Here is a 23,655-nt window from a genome sequence, read left to right on the forward strand (position 1 = left end):
AGGCTTGCAGCTGTCTGACAGAAAAACACAGGAGGAGGTAAAAAGAAGGACAACACAAAAAATGTGGAGACTGATAAATTGCAAATACTGCAAAGAAATAAAAGCTGGACAGAGACGTTTGTTCCACTGAAGATAACTGATAAATCAGCTGATAAAGCTCCAAAATGACACCCGATGAACTGGTCTGCACTTTGAAGAGGTCATGTTTTCATGGAGTTTTCTCATGTGTCATAGCAACCAAACCACCTGCAGCATACAAATACCACAAAATTCAAACTCGCTCCAGATTATAAAAGCTGACCTTTTCTGAGACGGCGTCGGAGAGAGAGCGAGAGAGCGCGAGAGACAGACACGGGAATTTTTGCAATCCTACCAAGCGCGGAGCTCAGCCAAATCTGTGGTTGCCGTAAACAACAGGAGTGGTTGCGAAAGGAGTCGGTAAAGAAGGGAGCGGCACTTGGAGCGCAAGAGGAGAGAGGTGAAATATTCAGAGTGACCCTGGATGCTTGAGTGTCAGCGAGCTGTTTCGGTTGCTGTTGTTGGGTCATGGATGCAGAAGCAGCTTAGCTGAACCTCAGGTGCCCTGAAGCGACACAACCGTTCTCCCTCGTGATGACGGCTCTCACTGCAGAGCGAGAACAGCACTGCACCGTAGCGTTGGCCCAAGTGTCCCAGCTTTGATTGGCAGCAGTTATTACCTCAAAGGTGATTGGTAGCTGTTCTGCTCTGAAGGGCCAGCAGAACGTGCTGCAGCTGCAATGCTGGTGTGACTGCGCCGAGCTCAGAGAAGCTGCACCAGCTGCAGCCTCCTCCTACATGTACCTATGGAGACTTTCAGAAAACTGGAGCAGCTGGTTGGATTCTGGTCACTCATAGTCCTGTAGAGTAGGACGGCTGCTGAGCAGAAATGTAAATTTTAAATAAGATTTTCTTTTAAATTTGAATTTCTGTGTAGACGGTAACAGATTTGTGATTTTTGATCATTTATCACAGTTTGTTATCAGAAGCAGCGTGTAACTGACAGTTTGACCCGTTCAATCACACACTGAACAAGGACAGTGTTAAAAATCAATAATATTGTGTAATGAGTGACGTAATGTGATAATATATTCAGAGGTCTCTTCCTGTTAAAAGGGATTTTTTCCTTCCCACTGTCGCCCGGTGCCTGTTCAAAGGGGGTCACATGATTGTTCTCGCTGTCCTATCGTAGCGTCTTTACGTTACAATAAAAAGCACCCTGCAGTGACTGCTGTGATTTGGCTCTATATAAATAAAACTGAATTGAATTGAATGGGCTGTTTGGTGATTTCCACCTCTAATAATTTGAAATGCTGGATTCCTGATTTTGAGTTATAAAAATGATTTTTTTTAAATACATAAAAAATAAGAAAACTTTACAATCACAGAATATATTAAGTTTACATTTTAAATGACCAAAAATAATTAACCTTTATGATATTCTAGTTTTTTGAGATGCACAAGTATTAGGTTCCTCAGATTTTTGATAGTAATTTAACATTCGATAAACAGATAAATAATGTGATCAAGATCAGCTTCTTTCACCTCTGCTTACTTGCAAAGGTGAAGCCATTTCTCTGCTTCAGAGACTTTGAGAAAGCGATCCACGCCTTTATTTAATCTCACCTCGACTTCTGCAACAGCCTCTACTCTGGTGTTACTTCGTCATCTATTGGCCGACTGCAGCTGGTTCAAAATGCTGTGGCAAGGCTTCTGACTAGCAAGCAGGAGCGAGAGCACATGTCCCCTATACTCGCCTCGCTACACTGGCTGCCTGTTAGTTTTCAAATTGATTTTAAGATCTTGACACTTGTTTTTAAAACATTGCATGGACTAGCTCCTATATATATCTTTCTGATCTATTAAATTGGTATACTCCGGCGAGATCTTTGAGGTCTGCGGACCAAATGCTTCTAGTTGTCCGTAGGTCCAGGTTAAAACACAGAGGAGCTTTTGCTGTGACTGCTCCGAAACTGTGGAATAAACTAAAATAAATAATAATAAAATACTTCTTGCTTTATAAATAGTCAAACCAGACAGGGTCATTTTTGAGCCCAGAGGACAACAGATGTGATTATTTGCTGCCAGTAAAAAACTTGAAGTTGTTTAAAAACAGCTTCCTAAATTAACTTTGACATAAACCCGTCTGTGATCATCTGTTAAAGCAACCGACTCTGGTTGTGAAACAATAATCACAATAACTGATGATTTATTTTATTTTTTACCCGAAAACAAAAACATTTCGTATAAATGAGGTGGTTTTATCAGACATAAATTTGAAATGGAATAAAGAAATAGTGTCAATCAAACCAGATGGGGACATTTTTGTCCCCTGAGGACAACAGGTGTGATTATGTGCTGCCACTTAAAATTTGTAAATGATTAAAAAAAACATTTTTACTAAAATTCAACATACAGCACTCAACTGTCAAATAGTCAAAATTATCTAAACAATTAAATATTTTATTGTCTCGTTTTATTTTCACTCAAAAACAGAGAATACTTTATGTAAACAAGGTCTGGTGGCCCTAAAATGTAAAATAAAAGGTACATTTTGTGGTAATATGTTATTCTTAAGTAAAACTAAGGTGTAACACTGAATTTATTGACAATTTATACTTTATACTTTAAAAAACACTCAAATTAAGTGAGGACATTTTTGTCCCCTGAGGACCACAGGTGTAAGGAAATCAGGAGGACATTATGAGGGTTAAAGACCCATTTTTACTCTTTGGCTTTTAATTCAGAGTCTGGTTATTTTATTGTACAGTACTTTTAAAAACAACAACTGCGGACCAAAGTGCTTTATAAATAAAATTGATTTGAAATTGATTTGATTTCATTTTTAATTCAGGCTTTTGGAGCTAAACCACTTCCCGCCTGCTGTATCTTACAGAATTCCACCTGAAGTCCTTTAAACCTGTCAGCAGGTCTGGTCCTGACTGGGAAAGCCATTCCCAAGGACCCCGTGCTACTGCTCGACTTAAATGAAACACACAAAGTGGCTACATAGCTAATCTTACAGCGCAGACACAAACATGCTCCTAATGCTTCTAACAGACCCAAACTGCTGCAGAGCTGTGCTTGGACCTCTCCAAAGATTTGGTTGAATCCAAGCACGGACAAAGACACCGAAGGCTTTTGATCGTCCTCAAAATAGAAACATTAGAAAAGCAAGCAGGGGCTAATCTCGCAACATGGATTCATGTTTTGTGAAGCCGTGAACAGGGGCCCGTTGTGGAACAGACGTAAAAAGGTTCCCCGAAGCGCTGACGTTACAACTTAGTGTGAGAGTGAAAGAGTTTTAGACGCGAGTGTGCTGTGATCTCAGAGGCAATCCCCTCGGCTAATCTGGCAGATCAAAACGATATCTGACGCCATCTCGTTTGACTACGTGCCTCCAAATTAACAAACGTATTGGGAGAAGGCCAGAGAACAAGGAGACAAATGCTTAAGGTTGTAGTTAGCGTCTGGGTTCAGGACAAAACGGCACAACTGAGACAGGTATATCATTTCCTGTGTGTAATCTCACCATCTAACACACACACAGAGATACACACAGTACAGGAAACAGGGGAGTTGGGGGGTGAACTTTTTGGAACAAACCCAGGGTCTGTAATTCAAACCTGTCATTGCTGAAGAACAGGGACCTGTTTGGTAAATAAGAGAGGTTCAACATTACAGATGCACAGCTCCCACGCCACATCTGCTCTCCATTCTCATGTGGAATTATGGGGGGGGGGGGTGTTAATGAAGTGAGAGAAAAACTGAGGAGGAGGAAAAATGAAAGTAACAGAAAGCACGGAGGAGAAAACCACAGAGGCCAGCAGATGCATCTAAATGCCTGCAACACAATCCGTGTTTAGCTTCCCTCTGCCCACCCAGGGTTTAGTGTGTGTACCCACTGAGGCTACACAAACCTCATCTTTCAACGCCACCCACAACGTCTCTCTTTTTTTAATGAAACTCATGAGCGGGGGATGTGACTTTATTTGAGTGAGGAAAATTCCATGTTGAGATGTAAGGAGAAGTCTCATGAAAAATCGGAATCCCTGCAGCGACCTGCAACCATGGAAAGGGAGCTGACATGAGTAAATAATTACTTCGGCAAAAATTCACCTCTTGCCCGCCCTGGTCTGCCGGGGTGGTAAATATAGGATTATGCAAATGAGCACATGAGGCATTGAATGGTTCCAGTTTCACATGCGGGATAGGCCTGCGGTCTGGGAGTAAAAGGGAAAGAGCCAAGTCGCTAAATATGGATCAGCTGAGGAAAGAGCTGCCAACAAATGTAAAAATCCTGCTTCAAATGGAGAAGGCATGGTCCCCACATGTGGACTCCCAGCACAGCGGGGTCCACGGCGGGTTAAGGAAAAACCTGAGAACTTCCAGTCTTATCTTTGGTTTAAACATTTTGATACGTACAACCTGAAGAGTCCCGCAAACCAGAAAACAAAAAAGGGGCCTGACTAAAGTGTTGGAAAAATGAGGGGGAAAAGAAGAAAAACTACCTGATCCCTGGTGCATGTGTCTGGCTCTGAAGGTGTTCCTGCCAGCGCTGCTGATGGTGGTGGTGGAGAGATGGGTGAAGAGGATGAGGGTGAGAGTACGTGCAGGCAGAGAGGCAGCACGGGCAAGATGAACCGGTCCCTGGGTGGGGAACGGAGCCGGGCCCCGGACCTGTGCCTGGATTCTGGAAGAGCGGGCACTCCTGCCGGCCACAGGGGCAGCACACAGCGGAGGGGAAGTGACAGTGCTGGCAGCAGAGTGCAGCAGAGGAAGAGGACGGGGGCACAGCGGAGGGAAGGTGGCTTCTGGCGGAGACAGCAGGAGAAGAAGAGGCGGCTGATGCTGGGGGAAGTCTCCTCAGGGAACCATTCTGTTTGAGCACGCCACCGTTCTGGCTCGCTCTGTTCACTCGCTCAGTAATGTGCGGCTGCTGCTGCATCTTTGATGCTGCATCTTCATCTCTTCCTGCTGTCAGACAGTCGCTAGCAGGGTTGCATGTGAGAGGGTCCTGGCCACTGCTGACTGCTGTCCTGATGTTTGAAGGTGCATGTCCACTGGCGCTGAGAGGATGCTGCCCAGCGTTGCTGAGGGCTAGAGGGTCGCCGATTCCATCGCTCAGGGCCATCGTCCTCTCCCAGCCGGCGGGTCACGGACACAGTCACTCCTCTGCAGAGGGAGATGATACATTTTAGTGGTCATTCTCTCATTTACCACAATTTACTATTAGTTTTTCTCATTTCGATTCTAGCATTGCAATGTACATTCAGAATGTGGTGCAGTTGTTACAACTGTCGGTGTCACTGCAGCAGCATACACACTGATGATCATCACCATGTAGGAGGAGTCCTTTAATGTTTCTCTTTATCATTGTCTTATCAGTCTACTAAATATGAAGATACAAGGAACAGCTGCTTTTCCACGAAGAGCTGGGGTGGGGCAAAAGGCTGATAAGGTATCGTGATAGGTTACTGATACACTCAGGTCAAACAGCAATATTTTTGTGAAGTGGTGGCGAGCTTTTTCACAAATTCAGATTCGTCTGAGCATTTCATTTCTTCAAACACATGTTTTCCCCTTTTTCCCTGAATGAGGTGGGAATGCACTCACCAGCTGGTTGCCAGCAAATACTGACTGAACCTTCAGCTGCTCAGCTGATGTCACCGCATTGTGCTGCTGGGCTGCACCTTGTCCCGTCTCCCTCTCTCTGCTGTTTCTTTTTAATCTCTTTTCCCTCACCTTTAGTCCAATGGCTGCCCTTCCCCGAACCTCGTTCTACTGGAGGTTTCTTCCTGTTACAAGGCAGTTCATCCCATATGGGCCAACCTTTACTTTGCTAAATAAATCACCTTAAGGCAAATTAGTGCAAACTGACGCTACATAAACAAATCGAAGCAAAGAGCTGCACACCAACTAAAACTGCACCTACACCACACAACTGTCCCAATTTTGACTTGAGCGTGCTCCGTTAATCCCCCGACGGCTCTGACTGGGATAAGGCTTTCAACGATATAACTGAAGTTATATTTTAACATCTGCATGTCCGTGTCGTGCTGCTGCTTCCAGCCTCTATTAGAAACTTGAGGCAGGTTCGTCCCAAAGTTGGGGAGAGCGGGAAAAAACAAAAACAAACAAAAATGCTTCTTCTTCTTCTTCTTCTTCTTGTGTGTAATCCAGAGAAAACCGAAGTGTAAACAAGACAAGTTGGAGTTATGTGACTGATTATTTCTTGGCGAGCAACAGTGAATTTTTGTAGTCTTGTCCTCACAGTGAGTCCAAGCAGAGACGAGCGGCTCCACAAAGTCACCGATCCTTGTCTGTAAATAATCCACAAACACAAAGCACGGACTCATTCTTACACTTGGATGTTTGGACAGATAATAAATGAGAATAAACACGTAAATGAGCTGCTGGAGGCACCGTCTGCTTCTTTTCTCAGTCTTTGGATGGAGCCAGGATCTTCTCCCATTTCTGATTGTGTCCATCTGCAGTCTGACAGACACGTTTATCCTGATCTTGTCATTTCAAAGTCAAATTCTGTTAGGGTCATCTGTTCATCTAGACTAAAACAAAAGCCTTGTTTGTTTATTTATTTATTCATCAGAGTCTCCTAAAAACTCCAAACTACCAGTCCTGAGAAACTAAGCAGAAAATCTTTTTCCATTCACAGCGAGGGGCCCCAGAGAGGGCCGAAGAAAAACGGTACACTCAACAAAAATAACACGCTAATGACATTACACATGCAAAGACATTTAGATTTAAAACATGCAGACTTTTCAACTTTTCTGAATTAGCCATTTCAACTGTGATTGGTCAACACATACAACATTTGTTGTGCAGTGTCCACTTTGGCACACTTAAGGAAAAGCGTGATTTTGCAGGAATGTGAACCGACCGAGCTCCCTGCAAGCACGTCACACACTCTGGATAAGACCGAAGGAAGAAAAAACAGACGCCGTTCTGCCTTTATACAGATCTACAAGTTCAGCTTTACATGTTTGAGTACCTTCACGGCACAACTCACTCTTTCTTTCATTAAAGGGATCATTTTTCAAAGCCTTTATGTCATAAACTGCATCGGGTTTTACTGTGGTTTACTTCCACAGGAGATCATTTGGGATTAAATTGTCTCTTCTCCTCTTTCCCCAGGCTCTGGCATGTAGCACCTTGCCCCTCTCTCCTTCAGTATATATGACTAACACCACTGTTACTGGTACTTTGATGATACGGGCACAAATAAAGTGACATTTTAAGTCTTTTTAACCACTCCTCACAGGTAGTGAGATATCCATGGCACTCCTCAGGATAACCATAACATCTTCACAGCCAGAACGGGCTTATATTTGATTGAAGCCAATGCAGATGTTTTCCCAATGATGCAGCTATGCAAAGACCTCACCCTTTAGCACTGCCTTAAAGTTCACCTACCACTGGCACAAGCTGGTACCTTAACTAAAGGTCTTTACTTTGCAATCAGTCATCAGTCTAACTCTTCTTAGTCTGCTCTCATATGCAAGTTATCAATCACAAGGTAGCAGAACAGCATCATTCGGCAGTCAAGAGGATGTGTAACTAGCATGTAAAGGATCTTTAGGGTCATTTTCCTCATAACCAATGACAAGTCGCTCCCCGATGGCCTCGGCGTTCAGTCAGAAGCTATATGCAACTATTTAAGACGGTCTATGGAAATATTACAAATTCAAGTCCCACCATGACAACACACAGAGCACGCTCACAAGTGCAGTGTTTGACAAGCTCAGGGTGGAAGGAGGATCACTGCACGTGGGCGTCATACGTTACAGAGTGAGCATAATGTTGCGTTCAGTAAATCTTGCAGCTCGTCATTGTGAGATTGTAGGAACGACTGTGGCTGTAAACTCATCAGGAAAGTGTCTGAGTCATAAATCAAGCAACCAAAGATGTCTGAGGGTTTCTGTCCCACATGCTTCTATTTTTGGACCATTGTCACTTTTTTTTAAATTATTTTTTAGTTTCCCAGTAAAGATGCTCGTAGGTTACTCGCTCCAGGTTCTAGTTTTAGGACACTTTTCACTAAGGACGACCCCTGTGAGAGTATGTTCTGTATTTTAATACACTTAAATCCACAAATCATGAGAAAGTATACTCTTTCATCTTATTTCATAAAGTAAATAAAAAGAGCTCCCGTGGAGGCAGTCATGCAGATCTAAGAGAACTAGAAGAACACACACCTGTGCAGTAAACTTAAAGACAGATGGTTTTTCTCTGAAAACTTCACCTGTGAAATATTTGACTAAACTCATTTTCCTGTCTTCTCATTGCAGTCACAACAGTCATAAAATGGGCCGTTTCAGATCAATATGATTTATGGAGCATGAACGGGCAGAGATTTTATGGATTACAAAAAGTATGAGGAAAAAAAAGCTTCCAACAAGTGAGGAAAAACAGGAGGTTTGTGCTACAGTTTCAGCCCCAATTACAAAAATACATACAGGAGACCACACTCTCTCTCTCTGTGTGTGTGTGTGTGTGTGTGTGTGTGTGTGTGTGTGTGTGTGTGTGTGTGTGTGTGTATATACACACACACACACACATATATATTAGGGCTGCCACAAACGATTATTTTGATAGTCGACTAGTCACCGATTATTTTTGCGACTAGTCGACTAATCAGATCATGCATCCATTGGATGTAAAACGTACAGCTTATTGCACCAACATGCATCTGCTCTTATATAACTATCATTAGCTTACAGCTTTAAGTGTTTAAGGCAGGGGTCTGCAACCTTTAACACCCAAAGAGCCACTTGGACGCGATTTCCACGCAAAAGAAAACTCTGGGAGCCGCAAATACTTTTTGACATCTAAAATGAAGATAACACTGTATATATTGTTTTTTAATTATGCTTTGTGTGAACAACTAAGGTGTGTTGCTTATGAAATCCATGAAGTGCTACAGAGAAAATTACATTTTATTTACGTAATTAACACATTTTGAACTCTTAAAGAAATATAACAAAAGCAAAGACACCCAGCTGAACTAAAATGAGCCGCCACCCTTATATCCCCTTTGGGCTTTTGGAGCCTTGACCTGACTTTTAAAAAAGTAATTGGAAAAAAAGCACTATGCTGCTGAAAAATGAAAAATAGATATTTGCAAAATTCTTCTTAAATATGTATTTTACCTGGTTAATGTGTGGGGAGGCGGACGCACCTGAGCGGCACCCGCAATCATGTTCATGGAAACATCGTCGGGTCTGCCGTGGTATGTTTACATTGGGACTTCTGCTCCTGAACCTCTGCGCACAGCGTCTGGAAATCGGGGCTGTACGAAGTCACTTTCATCTTTACGCAGGACTGTAAGCTGTCGTCTGTCAGGCGGGAGCGGTGTTTGTTTTTAACATAGTTCACGGTGGAGAACAGCTGCTGACATAATGTGGATCCGAAGATCCATAATTGGCTTACCTGGGGTTGAAAGTCTCGATAAATGCACGGCGTTTCAGCGGGTATACCGGCTTCCGCAAGTGTGACTCTTATTTTGAGCGATCAAAAAATAATAGAATATAATTTTATATTTATATTTCAATATCACAATAATCTTCCAATTTAGAACTACAAGTTAAAAAAAGAACTAACCTAAATAAAATACATTTCAGCTAATTACGTAAAAAAACTAATTTATTTTCCCAAACCACGCGGAGCGGCACTAAAAGGACTAAAGACCCGCATGCGGCGCCGGAGCCGCAGGTTGCCGACCCCTGGTTTAAGGTATGTGGAACTAAAAATAAAGACAAGATGATAGTTTATTAAACTTCTAATGAAATTTCTAGTTTGAAGGAACAAACCGAAAACAAATATAACAAAATAGCATTTTGTGCTCAGTCCTCACAACTATATTGAACTTTGGGACTATATAGTCAGTATAGCAATCTACACAACATTATTGTTCATAGCCAGGAAAGTTAGCTTTTCTACATGTTCTGCAGAAAGGCTTGCTCTCTTTTGAGAGCAGATATTCCCTGCTGTGGAGAAGATCCGCTCCGATGGGGTGGAGGTTGCAGGAATGCACAGAACAGATTTAGCTAGCTTTGATAGTGTAGGGAAACGTCCCTCATTTTCGCTCCACCATTTAAGAGGATCATCCTTTTTAGAAACTGTGGCTTCTTTAAAGTACAGCTGAACTTCACTTCTCACAACTTGGACATCTTGGTCCTCCTTAGATGCTGCTTTCTCATTGTCACCCTGACTGTCTGTGTCAGACTCAAGGAGGTTGTCCAGAGCAGTCTTTTCAATTCTACCTGAACCATTGGCCGTCTGCACTTTTGCATGTTCATGTGTCCCAGCATTTGCTTCTTTGACAGCAAGCACTTCAACAGTCCCCTGCACTCTGATGACATCTTCAGGAGCCAAAAACTTCAACTTTCTGTATCTGGGGTCCAAAGCAGCTGCGAGAATAACAGGGTTTTCTTTGTCTGCTGAGAAAGTGCATATACTCCCCCATTTCTGTGTTATGCCTTTTTCTGCACTGGCATTGAAAGATTTTCCTGAGCTCGTCTCCAGTTGGCTTTGGTGTACAGCCCGTGTCAGCCCTTTGACCACCTGTGGAAGACCTGAAACAGTTGTGTACTGCTGTCCACTAAGGTAAACAGTAGCAGTCTCAAAAGGTGCCAAACCTTGCTTCAGTTCTTCAAGCAGCACCCACTGCTCTGGCTTCAAGTCGAGGTAGTGTTTCCCCCTTGGCGTTACCTCGGGATCTGAAAGAGTGGCAGTGAGAGGCCAGCGCTGTTCGAGGAGTCTCTCTATCATGTGGAATGTATTATTCCGTCTTGTACTGACATCTTGGATCAGTGTATTTTTCTTCACATTCATTTGCTCCTGTTTCATTTTTAGTCTTGTACTAGCCAGCTCGCTTCTCTTAAAGTGCTCCACTAGCTGCCTAGCAGCACCTAGTGCTCTGCTGATGGTGGTTTCTTTGAGAGCAGTATTGACTATGAGCTGGAGTGTGTGTCCAGCACAGCGGATAGAGGCCCATCCATGTTTTTCTTCAAGCAGTCGCATTGCTGCCACCATATTGGAACCACTGTCATGTACTACTGCTTTTATTTTGGCAGGCAAGATGTCAAACTTTGTTAGCACCTCTTCCATCCATGTCACTATATTGGCACCAGTATGCCTCTCCTCAAGAGGCATGGTATCAAGGATGAAGCTCTTCATCTTCCAATCTTCACTCAGGAAATGGCAAGACACACCCAGGTAGGCCTCTGTTGCACGACTGGTCCAGACATCAGCAGTCAGGGTGAAGAAACCTTTGACACCACCAAGGGTGTGCTTTACCTAAAGATATGTGTGTGGGCGATCGTGGCTCAAGAGTTTGGAGTCCGCCTTGTAATCGGTGTTGCCGGTTCGAGCCCCGGCTCGGACAGTCTCGGTCGTTGTGTCCTTGGGCAAGACACTTCACCTACCGCCTACTGGTGTTGGCCAGAAGGGCCGATGGCGCGATATGGCAGCCTCGCTTCTGTCAGTCTGCCCCAGGGCAGCTGTGGCTACAACTGTAGCTTGCCTCCACCAGTGTGTGAATGGGTGGATGACTGGGTATGTAAAGCGCTTTGGGGTCCTTAGGCGGGGCTAGTAAAAGCGCTACACAAATACAGGCCATTTACCATTTACCATATGAGATGATTTGGAACAATAGTAAGCATTAAGGAAATATATTACAGTATATTTTTTCATTATTAATAATGCTTGTCAGTTTATGCATCAAGATTTAAATTTACCAATTGAATAATTCAGTTACATCAAATACAGTTACGTATGTTAAACAATAAACATTCAACATATCAGTAAAAAACAAAAAACAACAACTTTCCATTACATGCTTTAACCAAGATTAATTTATTGGTTGCTCAGTCAGCAAGCTCTTAATATTATTTCATCATGAAATGTATTAAATTCTAATACAAATTGCTATTTTGTGTTTGTGGTGTGAGAGAGTGGAGAGAAAGAGAAACCAACCTTCTCAAAGGTAGCATCATATTTCTTTTCCATCAATTTGGTGAAGTGGGATCGGCCTGGTAGGTAGTTATCATGGTAATCTGAGTTGAACTGCTTGATCATCTCTTTGAAACCTTGATCATCAACCATAGACAGGGGTCTCATGTCCATCACCAACATGTTCAAGATTGATTCAGTCAGGACATCTGCTTGCCGAGGTGTACATGTTGTTGGCTTGGTGACAAAGTCGTCCATTGAAGACGAACGTATTTTTTTAGCAGTCCTGTAATGTAATGTTTACAGCTATAAGCAATAATAAGTAGTGCTCTCGGCGTTAATCTCGTCAATACGACGTTAACGCGGCAAATCCCCGTTACCAATGCAAAATCTGCAAGTTCCATTTTGCAGATTTTGCATTGGACCTTCTTTTCTTTTCTTTTGTCAAAATGCTCCCAGACTTTCGAGTTCCGTTGCCGAGTAGCCATGATAACGGAGACTGCTGCTTCTTCTTCTTCGTCTTTGGCGTTTAACGGTATCCTTGTAGATGCATTGCCATCTGCCGCCATCTTCTGTTTCAGTCTGTTATTACACTCTTAAATCCTACTGTTATTCCTGCACCTTTCAGGATTTTACGGCATTTAAACGACGCGTCGACTATTAAATTAGGCGTCGACGATTTTGATAGTCGACGTAATCGTGACTAGTCGACTAATCGTGGTAGCCCTAATATGTATATGTGTGTGTGCGTGTGTGCTTGGTAAGAACAGTTTGAATTGTTTCAGCGTGAGATGATCCTGTCACCTGTGTAAGTTGTGTTTCGCTGTCAGTTTGAGTTTTTAGAAACAGAGTCTGAATTGGGAGATTTAGGGGAAAAAAGGATTCAGCAAAAAAAACCCCAAAAATTAATACTGAATTTCTTTTTCTGATCAGAAGGTTCAATACACACTCCGTTCATGGTTCAATAAATGCTCGGTCAATACCAGTGCAGCTCCACTAAAAACAAATCCACTGTGCATCACATGTTTACTGTGTACTAAAGTCAGTACTAATGTACTGAAATGTACTGTTTCCTCACCTTCCACACTTTTTACACATGGAAGCAGCAGCACGAGTAGCATGTCATTATCTTTATGAGTGGGTATCCCTGAAGTTCACCACTAAAGAAAAACGTTACTTTTCATCTGGCAGTTTAGCATGAAAGGCTCGTGATCAGGAAAACTGCTCACAGCTTTTTCACTGAATTAATAAATGTGCTTAACTCAAACGCTCATTGGCTACTGGAGGCAGTGGAACGGACTAAACAGCAGGCACAGTTTTAAACCTGTGTACCTGAGTTCATTTGAAAAGGGATGCCAGCACCCCGTGGACGGAATGATGGCTTTGGGACTGACGATCTTATCGGAAACAATTACCCAGTCTGCCATGACCCTTTCTGTTAGGATGTTACTGATTGGTGGATTGTGAGGAGGCAGTTGTTACCTTCATGTTGTTGGTGTAAAAGGACAAGAACTGAGTGAATATTAAGGGTTAAGGGAAGCTTGAACTTGACAACAGTGACAACTGTTACACTAAGTGTATTTGTAAAATGGATTTCAACTTTAAAGCCTTTGTTTAAGTTTGCTTCAGGGCGGACCGTGAGTGAGGCTCTCGATGCGTGAACACTTATCTGCGATGTAGCGGAGAGATAAAGCACGAAGAGGAGGCTGTTGACGTGGAAAACATTTCAGATGCTTCAGACCCAAACTGATTACTGTAGTGCTTCAAATGCTCCCGCATCCTGTGAAATACGACTCCTTTGTACTGATTATAATGCCACTTAAAGTCACTGTGACTTTACTGCTTTGAAAATACCAATGACGTTGAATCTGTGCACCTTGAGTTTTACCTCAACCTGAACCTTTCATGGACGTCCTCACATCTGAGCAACAAGTCATCCATCACAGTAGCCTGTTTTTCCCATCCGAGACGTGCAGAGAGAGAGAGTGTGTGTGTGTGTGTGTGTGTGTGTGTGTGTGTGTGTGTGTGTGTGTGTGAGTGAGAGAGAGAGAGAGAGAGAGAGAGAGAGAGAGAGAGAGAGAGACATCTCAACATGAGCAAGTGGCGAAACATGAGCAAGGAGAGAAGAGAGCTGAGGGAAGCCCAGATGAAGTCATTAGTCTGACTCCCACAGCTGTCAAAGAGCCTGGAACGGCTGAGAAAGGGCCGGACTGGGAGCAGCAGGGTTTGAAGGACGTTTCCAGAGTGCTTGAAAGTCAATGAGCTTTTGCTCAAACTGGAGACACAAGCTGGGCCTCGCATCGCTCTTCAAAATAAAAGCTGACAGCCGGACCAAGCAACACCTCGAACAACTACAACTCCTCTCACTCCACCTATTCATGTAGGAACGTCTGCTGCTGTTTATCAAATGTACCAAGAAGGATTTCAGCAGAATAACAAAAAAGGACGAGGCAGCACTTGATTTGATTTCATGGAGAAAAATAAATAAATAAAATGCTGATAATATTGCTTACATAGTTACAGTCTGGTTTTTCATTACGTAAAGTTTTTGTTTTTACAGAAACTCTCCTCTGTTTAGTCAAAGAGCTGCTGGTGCTCGGTCAGAGCTCGTCCAACTGCAACTTTGAATGTACATGTTGACCTTGTGTTAAACCTGCACGAGCGCACAGACGAGCACGTTTGCAGATTTGGGGAAACAACTGGCTAAGAACAAGCCCACTCTGTTCAACACTGACAATGACAACAGCAGCTGTGAGAAAACCGGGGTTGCTGTTTCACTGTTTGAGACACTTGAATTTTAATATGCTAATCTGATTCAAACCAGCTCCCTCAAACCTCCAACATGACACAAGAACACCAACAAACCAACCGAGTCAGCAGCAGACGAGCAACCCTCAAGGCCCGTGAAGCTGAAGTGCAATCTGATTTCTTCTATATGGCTGAAAGCACACGGCAATACGTGGCTCCAATTTCCCAGATTTCTTGCACTACCCTCCGGCTTGGGTGGAAATAGCTGACAGGCTCTGAATGTCTATGAGAAGGAAGTGTGAAATACAGTGACCCCGATTCCTAAACCATCACTCCTACTTAATCTGACATGTCAAACTCTGTCTAGACTCTGTGAACGTGATGAAGTGCCATTTCCCTTCATTCTCCTATAAAAAGCTGCAGCTTTAACGGATTACTTGTGCCAGCAGGGATAAAGCTATGCTCCGTTCTCCTCAAAGCCCAAAAGGCTTCAGTAAGAAAAATCTCTCAGTCCCTTTAACCTTAAAAAAAAAAAAAAAAAAGACAAAAGAAAAAAAAAAAGACATTCACAGCGCAAGCAGCTTGGAGTCACGCAAGTGATGACGAGGTGCTTCCTCGTCTTCTTCTGCTGCTGTCTTTCATGTCAGGTTTGATTACGGGGTGTGAGAGAAGAAGAAACCTAAGGCGACAGGCAGCTAACAGCTCCACTAGGCAAGGTATCCTGCATCCCTTTAATTAAAGCTAATAGGCAGCAATTACCAGGAATCAGTCAAGAGACGGTTAATACCAACACTGCCTCTAATAATAATTACAACATCAACAGCAGGCATTCAGTTTGTGCTAGGTGCACACATGCCTGGCACTGCTTCAGGACACATGCTTGTGGTTGGTAGAGAGGTTTTTCACACATGTCTCCCCCCCCCCCCGTACAGCTGGGCTTTAAAAGAAAAACAACTAGACTGGGGTAGCTCGCCATGTCATGTCTATGTCATGTTTATGCTTTCATTACAATTTATATGCTCACTACAAATATGGCATTATGTTGCCCTTTAAAAAATGTGTTTACATGAAACGCTCCAAATCTGCCCCAGATCCCCGTTATTATCAGTCTGTACAGCTACGGTTACTAATACAGTTTAAATGTGCATGTTTACGGTGCTCACATGAGTGTAATCCAGGCTAAATCAGATACAGAGTAATGAATGGAGTCTCCGTCCAAATGTAAGTGAACGGTAAACGCACTTAGATTCAGTGCGGCTGCTCTTTATGGGCTCGCGTAAATCTTGACGATATTAAGCTTATACACGGTAAGTAGATCAAACTGAAGTTACATGAGTGGGACAATAATGAAAACGGGGGGGGGGGGCAACAAGCTCGCGCCAGCGCTATATATCACCTTTTGAGGGCCAAAACTGAAATGCACGCTGCTGGCCAGAGGAGACGGATCCGTCCATTTACAAACAACACGGCAGATCGATTCCCCCAAAGTGGAGCGCCGTGAGCTGTGCACAGAGAAGGGGGGAAGTGATTTTGCGTTTCGTCTAACTGCGCTTCCAGCCAAACCACTTGGATAGACACACTGACTCTCGTGGACCCGAACAGCACGCAGCTCCCTTACACGCACCGCGGCTCACACTCGCACACTTTCTCCTCAGAAAGGTCTCGGAAGTCCGGTGAAACTGCGTGAACAGGGCTGCAGTCAACAACTGTGTGCAGGGCGGCCAACCCCGTGGTACCTACCTACCGTGCTCGGTGTCTCCCGGTGCTTTCGCTTGTTATCGCCGGTGGAATCCTCAGCACGCGACGCAGCGTAACCCCAAACAGAGGCAAAAATAATAATGGCAATAAAATACAAACGAACCCGCTCCGGTAAAGTTAGAATATCCACAAGAGCCCGGAAACAAACCGTACAACCGGGGAGGGAAAAAAAAAACTAAAGCAGCAACAAGTCTAGAGGACAGCGGAGTGTTTATCGTGGGAGTGTGTCCTGCCAGAATGACAAACACACACACGCGAGCTCCAGAAATCTGCTCTCCAGAGGCAGGAGGTCGGTGGGCTGGGACTGCACCGGGCAGCACTGATAGGATGGTCACACCGTCCGCTTTAACCCGCTCACTGCCACACCGGTGGCACGCGCGTGCACGGTTTGAGAAAACTGAAAGATGGTGGTTGCAAACGAAAAGACCCATATATATACACACACACACATATACACACACACATACATACACATGTATACGTATATATGTACATATATACACATATATACGTATACATATATACACATATATACATATATATACACATATATATATATATATATATAAAACACCCAGCACGCCCCTGCGGGCGGTTTATCCTTCAAGCTCGGGTCCTCTACCAGAGGCCTGGGAGCTTGAGGGTCCTGCGCAGTATCTTAGCTGTTCCCAGGACTGCGCTCTTCTGGACAGAGATCTCCGATGTTGTTCCCGGGATCTGCTGGAGCCACTCGCCTAGCTTGGGAGTCACCGCACCTAGTGCTCCGATTACCACGGGGACCACCGTTACCTTCACCCTCCACATCCTCTCGAGCTCTTCTCTGAGCCCTTGGTATTTCTCCAGCTTCTCGTGTTCCTTCTTCCTGATATTGCTGTCATTCGGAACCGCTACATCGATCACTACAGCCGTCTTCTTCTGTTTGTCTACCACCACTATGTCCGGTTGGTTAGCCACCACCATATTATATATACACACATATATATACATATATATACATATATATACATATATATATATATACATATACATATATATACATATATATACATATACACACACATACATATATATGTCATCTGAACAGTAAGAACAAGATCCGGGCCATCAACACCTACGCCCTGCCCGTGATCAGGTACCCTGCTGGGATAATAAGCTGGCCAAAGGAGGAGACAGAAGCCACTGACATCAAGACAAGAAAGCTCCTTACCATGCATGGAAGGTTTCACCCCAAGTCCAGCACCCTGAGGCTGTACGCTAAGCAGAAGGAAGGAGGCGGCGGACTGGTGAGTGTCAGCACCACAGTCCAGGATGAGACAACGAACATCTACGAAGACATCAGTAAGGTGGCCCCAACTGACAGCGTGCTCAGTGAATACCTCAGGCAGCAGAAACCCAAGAAAGAGGAGGGAGACGAGGAACCATCATGGAAGGACAGGCCCCTGCACGGTATGTACCACCGGCAGATAGCAGAGGTGGCTGATATCCAGAAATCCTACCAGTGGCTGGACAAAGCTGGACTGAAAGACAGCACGGAGGCACTAATCATGGCAGCACAGGAACAAGCTCTGAGCACAAGATCCATAGAGGCTGGGGTCTATCACACCAGGCAAGACCCCAGGTGCAGGCTGTGTAAAGATGCCCCTGAGACAATCCAGCACATAACAGCAGGGTGCAAGATGCTAGCAGGCAAGGCATACATGGAACGCCATAACCGAGTGGCTGGCACAGTGTACAGGAACATCTGTGCCGAGTATAACCTGGAAGTCCCGAGGTCAAAATGGGAGACGCCCCCAAAGGTGGTGGAGAATGACCGAGCTAAGATCCTGTGGGACTTCCAGATACAGATGGACAAAATGGTGGTGGCTAACCAACCGGACATAGTGGTGGTAGACAAACAGGAGAAGACGGCCGTAGTGATAGACGTAGCGGTTCCCAATGACAGCAACATCAGAAAGAAGGAACACGAGAAGCTCGAGAAGTACCAAGGGCTCAGAGAAGAGCTTGAGAGGATGTGGAGGGTGAAGGTAACGGTGGTCCCCGTGGTAATCGGAGCACTAGGTGCGGTGACTCCCAAGCTAGGCGAGTGGCTCCAGCACATCCCAGGAACAACATTGGAGATCTCTATCCAGAAGAGCGCAGTCCTGGGAACAGCTAAGATACTGCGCAGGACCCTCAAGCTCCCAGGCCTCTGGTAGAGCATGAAACCAAGTAAATAAAGGGCCGATACTTATAAAGGCAGCTTGTGTAGCAGAGAGCTGTGTATCATTATTGATGAGATCAATCACTATAAATTAGCAAAGTCTACAATCACTAACTCACACCTTTTCATGTGTTTCCTAAACTGGGTTTTTTTGGAGACCTGGAAATGGTCATAGTGCATATCTGAGGTATATAATTTCATTTCTAAAAAATAATACATTTAACCTCCTAGGACCTGCCGTCCACATATGTGGACATCACATTTTTGGTTATTTTGACCAAAATACTTAATTTTGCTCTACATGGGCCTTATATCCACTTACGAGGACATTATACTGCTACTGTTCTATCAATATTTTAAATGAATATCCTCATTTGTGGCTCTCATTTTTCTTAAAAACAAAAATAAGGTAAAAAAAAAAAAATCTGGAAATTCTTTGTTTTTACATTCATCGGGCCACAATATGCCCAAATATCAAAGAGAAATTAAAAATGCATGTTGTGGAAGAGTTCGGGTCTTAGGAGGTTAACACAATTTAGTGGGCTATTCACAAAGTTTAAGACAATAGAAACATCATCCTAGTATTGATACCAATACTATCAGTATTTAGATCAATCTGCTGCCCACATGTTCTCCCTGTGTGTGTGTGTGTGTGTGTGTGTGTGTGTGTGTGTGTGTGTGTGTGTGTGTGTGTGTGTGTGCGCCAGTTCATTGTCTGGCTTCCTCCCACAGTCAAAAGACACGCATGCTATGAGGGCTGTTTGCTCCTAAACTGGCCACAGGTATGAATGCTCGTCTGTCAGTACACCTTAGCCCTGCAGTAGCCTGGCAACCTGTCCAGGGGTGTACCCAACCTTTCCCTCCATGACAGCCTGACAGCCTGTATAAGTGGACAAAAAAACGTTTTGGTTAACTTACCTGTAAGTCACTAAGTCAGCTCGCAAATCACCCCCAGCACACACCGCTGTTCATTACCAAAACAGACTGCACCAAGCCTACTCGGCACTTTAAGCGTCTTTTGCCTACACACAGCTGTGTGGCCATTTTTTTAAAAAGTCCTAATTTACCTTGAACTCCTTGAACCAGAGTCCTCATTAGGATGGTCATACTCTCAAGTGCTTTATTCAACTGAAGAGTTTATTCATCAAGATGAGTCAAGATCTGTGTGAAAGTGTGATATCAAATGGCCAAAGGAGGCTGTCGTCAGCCGCCCTTACACAGACAGTAAACAGCCTTTAATTATCTGAAATTCTACCACATAATTCCTTAATAAGGCTGCACCCATTCTTAACGCATCAGATTACGTAAATTATACATTACTGTTCTGATGTGCTAGCGGCTCTTCTGGCTTTACCAAAGTATCTACTTTAAAGATCTCTCCCTCCTCCACATCCACGCTACAAAACCTCTGGGCTTACCAAATCTACTACTTCATGACAGTTTGAGAATATACAACAGCTACCACGTGCACATGAGGGATCTCGTGAGTCACTCTGAAAAAGAATTAGTTCAATCTGCAAACCAAAAAGCATGATTTTACATGTTACAGGACTCATTTCTGTCCGTACAGGTCATAACATTGTTGTACATTCTGTTGCTCTTGCTGGCATGTTGAAATAAGACGTGTAGTTTAGTCGTATACAGCAAAAAAAGAACAAAATAATCAGGAAACATGCTCCATACGAGGACGCTTTTTATTTAAAACCCAGGTTTGTTCAGAGATTAAACACAATGGTCAGCACCATCTTCACTTTCTATTTGTGGTCTCCAGTCTGAGAAGATGCTTTGTGATCAAGATATGGAGAAAGTTCTGGAAATGCTTTCATGTTTGCTTGCAGGCAGCTGATTCTTCTCAGCTGCCTGCAAGCAGATTATCGCAGGGGATGCTGGCAAGGCAGAGGGTCGTACCTGGCTTTAATTTCAGCTGTCCGACAGGATTAGGCCACAGTTCATATACTGAGCTGTAATCATGTGCAGTAGTGATGTGCTGGCTCACAGCCAGCCCTGGGGCCAGACAGGGCCTAAGCCTTCAGGGCTTTGGAGTCATCATCTAATAACAACTGTGTACTAGTTCATTGTTCACTGTCATGTACTGCACCCTATCTTTTGTGAAAACGAACCTCACTGTTGCCTGATCGAGTCCAAAATGATTTAAGCAGAAGACAGCACCGATCCATTTAAGCACTGACACTCGGTTCAGATTCTACTAAGACCAACATTAATAAAAATGTGGAGTAGAAACATGTTAAAGTCCCAGTTTGGGGTTTCTTTCCCAGCCGACGCCGAAGCCTCGTCTGCCCACATGGAGCTAAAGACGGAACGACATCAAAGCCTGCTTTGCACCAGGAAGGACGGAGGCCCCGGTGTGGCCCCTGAGAACACTGCACACAACTCACTGAGGACAACAGGTTTAGAGGACGGGAGGGGAAAAAGGGGGTGGGTGAGAAAGAGAAAGACGCAATGTTTCCAAACCATTTACGGCTGTGATGTGACAAGATTTAAATTCACTGTTTCCCAAGCACTAATTATAAACGTGGGGATCAGAATGACCATCATTTCCCTCCTGTTGTGGATCTGAAAGCAAGTACGACAAGGAGCAGCCCGAACAGCAAGCTTGTTGTCTCTCCCCAAAAACCTCAAACAGCTGCAATACAGAAAAAAAACGAGGGAAGAAGAAAAAAAAGCCTCTGTGCAGGCTTTGTCCCGTAAGTTTAAACATGATCCAACTCGCACCCGTGTTATTTAAAAGAACATTAGGAGCGATCTAACAGCAGAGCATGCTGGTCATAATGAGGTTTGTCATACACGCAGGAGGTGGCAGGTAATCCTAGAAGCTCACTGCAGCTACCTACAGTGGTGACAATGTCTGGCTGATGGGGGAGAGGATGAGAGACGATGAAAGAAATATTAAGAAGTACTGGAGTGACGATAACAGAATGAAGAAAAAGAAACTAAAAAGAGTGACTGACTGGACACCTAAGATGGGGGGTTGGGGCATAAAGTCTGAAGGACCCAGAAACCCAATCCCTCCAACACCCCGGCTGTGTGGATGGACATCTCCCACCCAATGTACAGCGAGGGTCCAGTGAGCCCTGATTCGCTGTACTCCAGCTGACGCCTTCACATTTAGAGACAAGAGCCTTTCTTCTCTGCTATCCACGGCTCCACATTTTACAAAACAAACCTCGACTGTGCGCTCGTGACGAGCCACATGTCGCACACATGTGCACTGGGCTTGTTGCAAGGACACGGCCTTTGGCAAATTGCTGTACATTTTCTTTGTAATGTTTCCAAATAAAGGCGCCACTGCAGCTTTATGTGTATATGCAAAGTTAGCTGCCTGATGGCTCAGTCACACTACGGTTAAAATAGGATGGAAACTGGAAAAATTGGTGGTTTAATGGCGACTGGAGACTGATTGCAAATAGGCGACCACCTTCAATCACAAGGAGATGACACGGGTCTGCTAATAACCACCGCCTAATCTGGTCAGTCTGTGCCCGTGAGCGCAACTCGTCTGCAACGCATCTCTCTGCAGGAGGAGATTCGACTCAGCTGGTTGTACTCCTCGTTGCTGCATTGCTATAAAAAAGCAAGGTTGCTGATTGGCTCTCTCATTTTGCAGGCAAACGTCTGCCCTGCAGCAACTGCGTGACTATTTGTGGAGGAATTTCTGAATTTTTGTTTCAAATCTTTGAGCTTCTGGCTGGACTAACATGGAGCACATGGATTTTAAACATCCTGAGAACTAAATTCAAAGAGGAACAGGGGGTGGGAAAAGGACTGAAGCTACTTAGCTAGCAGTGCTAGTTATAACGCATTTATCATTTTCTTTGATGTACAGCGCACGGTTAAAAGAAAATAAAACACACAAGAGTGAAAAACTGAAGAAAGAGTTTGGCAGAGCACTGTAACGTCCACATTACTCCCCGAGGTGCCAACCGGTAACTCTGGTGTGAATGACATCACGTCCATGTTTGAGCTGTACTGATTGTTCGGTGTGAAACTGAAAGGCAGGAAAAGCTGCTGATTGTGGTATAATTTTAAAAAACTATTTGAGAAAAGAAATCATCCCATCGATCAGTTCACCATTTAAAGACTGCTTGGCATGGACACAGCCTCAGGGCCGGACCAAAAACCAAACCCAGCCTTTGGGAGGTGTCGCCCAGCAGTAAAGAAAAGATCTGATTAAAAAGGACCAAAAGTTTATTAAACAGATTTAGTTAGAAACAGGCCAATTATTTCTCTTTCTCTGATTTTTCTGAGGAGCTCTGGAGCAGCCTTTGTCCTCCCCTGGCTTTTTTCTTTTAATGCTCCTTTCCACCACTCTGTCAATAAACTGTCAATAAAGTCCCTGAGAAACGTCCCAGCCTGGGAAAAGAGACACTTTAGTCCAAACTCCTCTCTGTTGTCGATCAGAGGGCGAAGAGCCGGGATAGCTGGGACAGAGTAAAGAAGGGAAAGCATGCAAACAGGTTTTTATGAAGGAGAAAGAAGCAGCAGCAGAGGAACAAGAACCTGGCAAATTAGGAGCGTCTGCAAAACACAGCACAGAGGAAGCAAAGAGGGCTTTGTTTGAGAGGACAGAACCATCGTCTGATCTCAGAAACAAATACAGCAATAAAGAAAAAGGGAAAGTCGGAGCACGGCTAGGAAAGAGGCAGAAACATACGTGTGTGTGCGTGCGTGCGTACATGTGTGTGTGTGTGTCTTCCCCATCAGTATTGAAACCGTTTAATTCTTTCACATATTTCTGCGGCACCAGCGACGTCACGGCTGAATAAATCGGTCACTACTGATCGTCTTCATCACTGCAACAGAGAGCAGCCTTCACGATGCCGTCTGCAATGGAGGCGGCTTTCCAAGATCAGCCTTCTGAAAGAGAGACGATTACGGAGTCTCTCCATTTGAAAACTTCCAGTAATATTAGAGAGTTTATAGAAAAACACAGGAGAGGC

The 23,655-nt window shown here is 44.1% G+C and overlaps 2 protein-coding genes across 10 annotated transcripts in view; both read right to left on the reverse strand.

Annotated features, from left to right (window-relative positions):
- disp1 (dispatched homolog 1 (Drosophila)) overlaps positions 1-23,655 on the reverse strand; it is a 94,368-nt gene that overhangs the window by 25,190 nt on the left and 45,523 nt on the right. For 4 of the 9 annotated variants that reach the window (XM_003440843.5, XM_005449883.4, XM_019353530.1 and 1 more), the window contains one exon: positions 4,530-5,193. The exons of 1 other annotated variant lie outside the window; for it this stretch is intronic. In XM_003440843.5, the coding sequence (XP_003440891.1) occupies positions 4,530-5,152 (623 nt within the window). In that variant the 5' untranslated portion in view covers positions 5,153-5,193. Of the gene's footprint in view, positions 1-4,529; positions 5,194-12,015; positions 12,278-16,479; positions 16,810-23,655 lie in introns of those variants that run through there. 4 more of the 9 variants (XM_005449881.4, XM_005449880.4, XM_005449884.4 and 1 more) reach the window with 4 other exon arrangements.
- On the reverse strand, positions 9,934-12,174 carry LOC109194475 (zinc finger BED domain-containing protein 1). Its single transcript, XM_019353490.1, has 2 exons — positions 12,016-12,174; positions 9,934-11,337 (listed from the first exon to the last, which is right to left on the reverse strand). Exons 1-2 carry the CDS (start codon positions 12,172-12,174, stop codon positions 9,934-9,936), a joined length of 1,563 nt encoding a protein of 520 aa, XP_019209035.1.

Source organism: Oreochromis niloticus, linkage group LG15 (genome assembly GCF_001858045.2).
Source record: "Oreochromis niloticus isolate F11D_XX linkage group LG15, O_niloticus_UMD_NMBU, whole genome shotgun sequence".
Lineage (NCBI taxonomy): Eukaryota > Metazoa > Chordata > Actinopteri > Cichliformes > Cichlidae > Oreochromis > Oreochromis niloticus.

Excerpts from the sequence above, each read along its gene's own strand:
- LOC109194475 (XM_019353490.1), bottom strand. The coding sequence starts at position 12,174 with ATGTTGGTGATGGACATGAGACCCCTGTCTATGGTTGATGATCAAGGT. Across the intron at positions 11,338-12,015 it reads ATGATGCTACCTTTGAGAAG|GTAAAGCACACCCTTGGTGG; the intron begins GTTGGTTTCTCT and ends ACATATCTTTAG.